The 7,422-nt window shown below is 37.5% G+C and overlaps 1 protein-coding gene across 1 annotated transcript in view; it reads left to right on the top strand.

Annotated features, from left to right (window-relative positions):
- The first annotated feature begins 1,442 nt into the window (after window positions 1–1,442).
- TDO2 (tryptophan 2,3-dioxygenase) overlaps window positions 1,443–7,422 on the top strand; it is a 17,996-nt gene continuing 12,016 nt past the window's right edge. Inside the window, exons 1-4 of the mRNA XM_040471647.1 lie at window positions 1,443–1,560; window positions 1,779–1,884; window positions 3,475–3,565; window positions 5,564–5,687. Coding sequence (XP_040327581.1) covers window positions 1,526–1,560; window positions 1,779–1,884; window positions 3,475–3,565; window positions 5,564–5,687 — 356 coding nt within the window. The 5' untranslated portion in view covers window positions 1,443–1,525. The remainder of the gene's footprint in view (window positions 1,561–1,778; window positions 1,885–3,474; window positions 3,566–5,563; window positions 5,688–7,422) is intronic.

The following is a 7,422-nucleotide window of genomic DNA, read 5'->3' as shown; positions in this document are numbered from 1 at the left end:
CTGTGTGAGCAATGCCAGAGTCACCTGTAAAAACCCAAAGGGAATAGGAGGGGTTTAGGGTATGGTTTCGCCGATTTCCCAGTTCTCTTTATGGCATGGCATGTTCATGCTGTTTCTCTTTCTGTAAGGCTGCATGAAACATTATAATTTATTATAGTCATAAAAATCAAGATTTCAGGGTGGATTGGGACCTTCAGAATTCTGATGAGTATTGAACCACTTCCATTTGGTAGCTGATCATGTATGGAAGTTAAATCACTTTTTCCCATGGCACACAATTCATCAGTGGCAGAGCCAAGACTAAAAATGAAATATCTGACGTCTAATTATTTTGGTGCATTTGACATCAGATGACCATGCTGAGGGTTAAATACATGGGAAATGCTGGCTGTATATGTAGTTCTTAACATGTAGCAGTGGTGTACCAAGAACAGGGTGATGGAGTTTCTACCCTGGCTCAATAGTTTTTAAAGCCATAGTTTAGAACTTGGACAAATAAATAATGTTTTCTGGGAAAAATATTTTATCACCGACATTGTCTCAAATTGTGGGCACTTTATTACTGTTTTTACATGATCTATAAAGTACCCTAGTGTGGATGACTCCCAGTGTCCTACAAATGCTATGCTACAGGTAAGCAGTAAATTAACAATGTCCGTTTAAGTTCCAATACAATACAACAAACGACCCAACTGCTGGTAACTTTTAGATGAGATTCAGGCCAGGAGCCCAGGGAACACGAGACAGAAATGAGGTTTGAGCATGTACCCTGCCTTTGTCATATAATGAATTTCGTCTTCCAGAGACACCCAAGTTCAGCTTTTGGCTTAGCACTTGTAAGAATATAGAAATATGAGATGGGGCGCCTGGGTGGCGCAGTCAGTTAAGTGTCTGACTTCAGCCAGGTCACGATCTCGCGGTCCGTGAGTTCGAGCCCCGCGTCGGGCTCTGGGCTGATGGCTCAGAGCCTGGAGCCTGTTTGCGATTCTGTGTCTCCCTCTCTCTCTGCCCCTCCCCCGTTCATGCTCTGTCTCTCTCTGTCCCAAAAATAAATAAACGTTGAAAAAAAATTAAAAAAAAAAAAAAGAAATATGAGACTGGGAGAATAAATAACTTGTTTTTTACAAGCTCATTATATTATATATCCTAAAACGTTATGCCAAATGTTTTATTGGAATAGAGTAATTAAATGTCTTTAAAAAAATAGCCTCCATTGCTTTATTTAATGTTTGTTATTTTGGATATAAAAGCAGAACTTAGCTAGTCAAATGACCTGGTTTGGCAGAATACTCACTTTTTTTTAGCAAACAAACTGGCCCCCACACAGATCCACACTAAAGTTTACAGAGTTCAGCTTCTGTACCAGTTGAAACTAGAGCCTACCTAAGAGCACAGAGAGAGAACTGATTGGCTGGTGCAGAGCGAGGAGGATATATAAAAGGCCTCTGTGGAACATCTGGGAAGGTCAGTGATATCACCTGTTCAGAGTCAAACCTTGGACCTTCTCAGACGGTACATTTTCACCATGAGTGGGTGCCCATTTTTAGGAAACAACTTTGGGTGAGTATTTACCTCTATTTTAAGTATGGTTAGGCGCTTAGAAATGCCAAGTAAGAACGCTTCAATTTCTGAATTTCAAATGCATTGAAAATTGTCGCCCATATTCTCTTGTTAGAAAATCAACTTTAAAAACAGTAGGAGAATTTTGACTACTCCTATTGTTAGTTATTACGCTGTCTCAAGATCTCCTGTTTTCTCCTCACTTATTTAATCTGTAGATGTGCTTTTAAAAAATTGTCCATAGAAGGCAGTGAAGACGACAAATCACAAACCGGTGTGAATAGAGCCAGCAAAGGAGGACTTATCTATGGAAACTACCTGCATGTAAGTGGGAGAGCCCTTACAGTGTTCAGCCTCCATTGTTAGGTGCTAAATTCCACAAAGTGACATTTTCATGTTTTGGGATTTTTTGTGTTTTTTTTTCCCTCAGTCACCAAAAAGTTTTCTGGACCTAATGATATCCCTTTTCACGGAATGTATGCCTTTTCAGCTTTTTAAAGAATAATTCAAGAAACTCATATGTGAAAATTCACCTCTCTGGCAGAGATACAATAGAAGCAGAGGACATTATCTTGAGCAGAAGAGTGTAAATGATAAGATAAAGTGTAGATAACTGGCAGGCATTTCACAACTTGTGTAAATAAGACATAGTCACTAAATCCCAGCCTAGGTAATTGCGAATGTATCCAGAAAAATTCATTTATTAAATCCTTTATCATAAAGTAGAAATGTTGAAGGTACATGTTTTCTTGACATCGTTAGTAAATGAAAGAGGGATATTACAAATGAGGTCTTTGGCAATAAGTCTGGGGTCACTTTACAGCGTGTTTGTCTTATATATATATATATTTAATAGACTTTATTGACAGATTGGTTTCCATACAATACCCAGTGCTCATCCCAACAAGTGCCCTCCTCAATGCCCATCACCCACTTTTCCCTCCATATTTTTTAAGAAGTGAAATATTTAGACCCTTTGATGCTTTCATTGATGGGTTGGTGAGGATGAGCTGATAAAGAATGTTAAGATCTTCTTAGAATAGGCTCTCTATTCTATACAAAAGAGCGGAAGAACAGTGAGCTCAGCAAGTGACCACATTTTTATCATACTCATTTCAAAAGGCAGAGGGATATGATTTCTCACTGAGTGTAATGGTATTTTTTATGATAGAATCCTACCAAGTATAGTTTCTTCTGAAGAGAATAAAAATCATAAATTTAACTCATTCTTTATAAGACTCATGCACTGTTGAAAAAATAGATTGCTTCCTGAGAATTTGGGAACTGGGGAATTTTTTTTCATTATCGTATTCTACTTTTTTTTTTTTTAATGTTTACTTAATTTTGAGAGAGAGAGTGAAATAGAAAGAGAGAACGCAAGCGGGGGAGGGGCAGAAGGAGGGGGACAGAGGATTTGAAGGACTCACCCTGACAGTAGTTTCAGTGCAGCAAGCACAATGTGGGGCTTGAACTCATGAACCCACGAGATCATGACCTGAGCCAAAGTTGGATGCTCAACTGACTGAGCCACCCAGGAGCCCCTTGTATTCTACTTCTTATTAAAATTAATAAAAAAAACCCCAAGTTTTACAATTTCAAAATTAATCCTTCTTTTTTAAAATCTTTTTTTAGCCTTATTGAAATATAACTGATGTATAACATTGCGTAAATTTGAATTATATAACATGTTAATTTGACACACGTATATTGCAAAATGATTACCATCATAACACTAGCTAACATCTGCATGGCGTCACATAATTACCATTTCCTCTTTGTGGTGAGGACATTTAAGACCTACTCTCTTAGCAACAGTTTATTAACTATAATCCCCATGCTATATATTAGATCCCCATGATTTATCCATCTTATGGAAGTTTATACAAAATTGGCCTTTCTATTTTTTGTTTAAAGTTGGAAAAGGTTTTGAACGCACAAGAACTTCAAAGTGAAATAAAAGGAAATAAAATCCATGACGAACATCTTTTTATCATAACTCATCAAGGTAAGTTGAACAAAAGGTTGGACAGTAACTATTCCACAGGCATTTCCCAACAATAATGAGGAAACCTACAATTCTTTTAACTATAAGATGGCCAAAGACTAAAAAATCACTTCTGTTAGAAATCCTTGAGAATATTTTACTGCCAGGTAAATTCTCATAAGGCATCCTTCTAGGGTTTATAACTGTCTTCTTTATGGTTTTTTTACTGTTATTTGGATCAGGGAGGACTTTCTCTTTTTCCTAAATCCAAGGAAACTTTCTGTCTCTTGTAATACACAAAAAAAAAAAAAAAAAAAAAAATGCAAGCTAACAAGTTACTATTTTTCAACTTGGAACTTTAAAAAACCATTTTCAAGAAATAGATCACTCAAATGTATCGTGACTTTACATAATCGTATATAAATCTGGTACTAAACGTAAATGTTAAATTTGCCTAAAATGTATGTTTATTCTCTCCAGACTTCTTACCTCTGGGCAGTGGCTTTTAAATTAGGAATCCATGACTTTGGGAGTTTAGAAAGTCCCTGAACTCTTAAAATTGTGTTCAAAATTTCATGAATATGTATCTTAAAGAGGTCCATGACCCCAGAATATTAAAATTTACTCTAAGATTGTTGGTGTCATAATATTATTGAATGTCCGACCATGACCAATGTCTCATGGTAACCAGTGCCCCATTTCTAAACATGCTTCTTTTTCCTACCAGTTCTTTGTATCTTTTCCTCAAATGGTTGTTTAACTGGCTGGTTAAAATGAGCAAGTCCTCAGAGTGAAAAAATAAAGATGGAAAATAAGTGGCTTGATATGTTGTTACTTCTCCTGTTTTCACGTTTACATTTTTATTGGTGACTTAGGCCAAGACAAAATCAGTAGAAGAGGAATTGTGGCAGGGTAGCACAAATTTGGGGACAGAAAATTGTTTAGAATCCCACCTCTACCATTATAAATTGTGTGACTTTGGTCAGGTGTCTTGACCAATGATTCTACTTCTCTGTCTATAAAATGGAGAGAATGACTTTATCTTCTTGTTCATAGAGTTCTTGTGAAGATGAAATGAGTTAATGTGCCTTGAGCCCTTAGCCCAAGGTATGGCACATAATAAGCATTCAAAAAATGGAAATATCATTATTTGATAGGGAGACTTTCCTTCCATCCTTCAGCTACAACATGTGGTCAGTGGGTCACAGAACAAGCCACACAAAATAAAATTTGAGAAAAAGATACAGCAACCGATTAATAAATATTTGATTTGTTCTTTGTCCAAATATGAAAATTAAATCCCTGAAGGTCTCCTTAAATATAATTTAAAATTATAATTTGATTCCTGTAATTAGTACAGAAACATGCCCTTTACCCAAACAATAGCACCAAATAGAATGCACTAGGAATCTCTAGGATTATTGATATTCTATACTCATGTAACAACTACACTGGCTACTTAATTCATTTATTCATAAAATAATTAGCCATGGTTTATCTTATGCCAAGCCCTGTCCTAGGTACTGAGGGGAGCAGAAGAGTATAATGAAGTTTTAGACCATTCATGAGCTTGTCCTCCCATAATATTCTAAGCCTCTAGAAAACAAAATTTTGTCATATTCATTAGGTTAGTGGCCATTAATGTCTCAGTTTATAGATGGAGCTTAGTATCACTGCTTTTCCACACATCTTCAGCATCCGAACAGGAAGTTAGAATTAGATTGTGTGCTATATATTAAAAGACCTAGACAACATATTTGTTGAGAGAAATCAAAATAATAATAATGAATATAAAGCTTGCAGATAAAGTGACTGGCATATTAAAACATCGAAAAAAGAAGGCTATGATAACATTATAACTGATATGCATTTTTTAGCATAAAATAAGGCTGTATTGGCATTTATTATTTTTAAATGACATTTTATTTCTTTTTCACTGTGTTAGCCATATCTTTCATGCGATTCTGGTCAAGAAGTGTCCCATAACTTTTCAATTGACAATGATTTTTCTCGTTGCAGCTTATGAACTCTGGTTTAAGCAAATCCTCTGGGAATTAGATTCTGTCCGAGAGATCTTTCAGAACGGCCATGTGAGTTATTATATCACAATATTGGATTTATATATATATATACATATATATATGTATATATATATATATATTTGGAGAATGTAGAAACATACTGTTAATTAGAAAAACAATACTAACGAGGGAATTATTACTTAGCAGAAACATTTAAAAAACTTTTCTGAGTGGACACGAATGTAGTGATACTTTCCCCATGCCATTGCTGCCTTCCAGCTACACATGGCTCTAAGGGTCCTTTCAAATTTCAGTTTCAGGCCCCTTGTTTAGAACTTGATTTTTTTTTTTCCCCCTTGAAGAAAGTTGTTATGTATGATGGTAGATTGCCAATATAGCTAATATAGATCCTTTAGTTAAAAGGTATCAGGATTGTATTTCTTTTCTTTTCTTTTTTTTTAATGTTTATTTTTGAGAGAGAGGGAGAGAGAGAGACAAAGCATGAGCAAGGGAAGGAGGGCAGAGAGAGAGGGAGACACAGAATCCAAAGTAGGCTCTAGGCTCTCTGAGCTGTCAGCACAGACAGCGATGTGGGACTTGAACTCACAAACTGTGAGATCATGACCTGAGCCAAAGTCAGACGCTTAACCGACTGAGCCACCCAGGCGCCCCTCAGGATTGTATTTGTAATGAATATTTGCTGTCGGAAGATAGGAACAATGATGAGGAAGTGAAACAGTAAGAAAGGAAGAGGCAGGAAGAGAGTAGTAGAAGAAAGAAAAAGAGAAAAGAGAAGAGGAAGAAGGGAATACAGAGGGAAAGCCTGGAGAGGCTCAAGAGTGGGAGGAGAGCAGAGCAGAGCTGAAGGGCACTTCCCCACCTCCCAGCCTGCCTCTTGCTCCCACACACCTTCCCCAAGCAGCACACAGCCTGAGGTCCTTGCCTTTGAGCCCCTGCTCCTAGAGAACTCTGCACAGACAGTACTCTTCCTACACATATGTATACAATTCCCATTTATGTTAAAGGCAACTTCTGGGCCCTCAGTAAAGAGCAGGTTTGTCAAGGTGTTGCTTAACCCTAACACAGAAGTGTCCATGTTTCTTTGACCTGTATTTCTAGAAACAAACTAAGAGAGAAATTTACTTTGAAATCATTGGACATTGGGTTCCAAAATTGACTTCTCACTTGCTTCCGTATAATTTTCTATTTTAAAGAAAGACTAATGGAAGTGCCTGGGTGGCTCAGTCGGTTGAGCGTCCGACTTCGGCTCAGGTCACGATCTCATGGTTTGTGGGTTCAAGCCCCACGTTGGGCTCTGTGCTGACAGCTCAGAGCCTGGAGTCTGCTTAGGAATCTGTGTCTCCATCTCTCTTTTCACCTCCTCCACTCACAGTGTGTTTCTCTCTGTGTCTCAAAAATAAATAAACGTTGAAAAAAAAAGACTACCGATTCCAATTTTGCACACAATCTTTGCACACAACTTATAGTTGCTATTCATATTCAATATATATGGATGGCAAATGTTAATTCCAGTGTTCCTCTTTAAAATAGAGAGAAAGTTGGGGCAACTGGGTGGCGCAGTCGGTTAAATGTCCGACTTCAGCCAGGTCACGATCTTGTGGTCCGTGAGTTCGAGCCCCGCGTCGGGCTCTGGGCTGATGGCTCAGAGCCTGGAGCCTGTTTCCGATTCTGTGTCTCCCTCTTTCTCTGCCCCTCCCCCGTTCATGCTCTGTCTCTCTCTGTCCCAAAAAAAATAAATAAACGTTGAAAAAAAAATTAAAAAAAAATAAAATAGAAAGTTAATAGGAATGCACTGTGGTTTGTAGTCTATCTTGTATCTCCTAGAAATCAGAACCG

Source organism: Herpailurus yagouaroundi, unplaced genomic scaffold, assembly GCF_014898765.1.
Source record: "Herpailurus yagouaroundi ecotype Mexico unplaced genomic scaffold, PumYag 28, whole genome shotgun sequence".
In the NCBI taxonomy this organism is placed as follows: domain Eukaryota; kingdom Metazoa; phylum Chordata; class Mammalia; order Carnivora; family Felidae; genus Herpailurus; species Herpailurus yagouaroundi.
The sequence above is the reverse complement of the archived record's forward strand: the minus strand, read 5'-3'. Positions and strand labels throughout refer to the sequence as shown.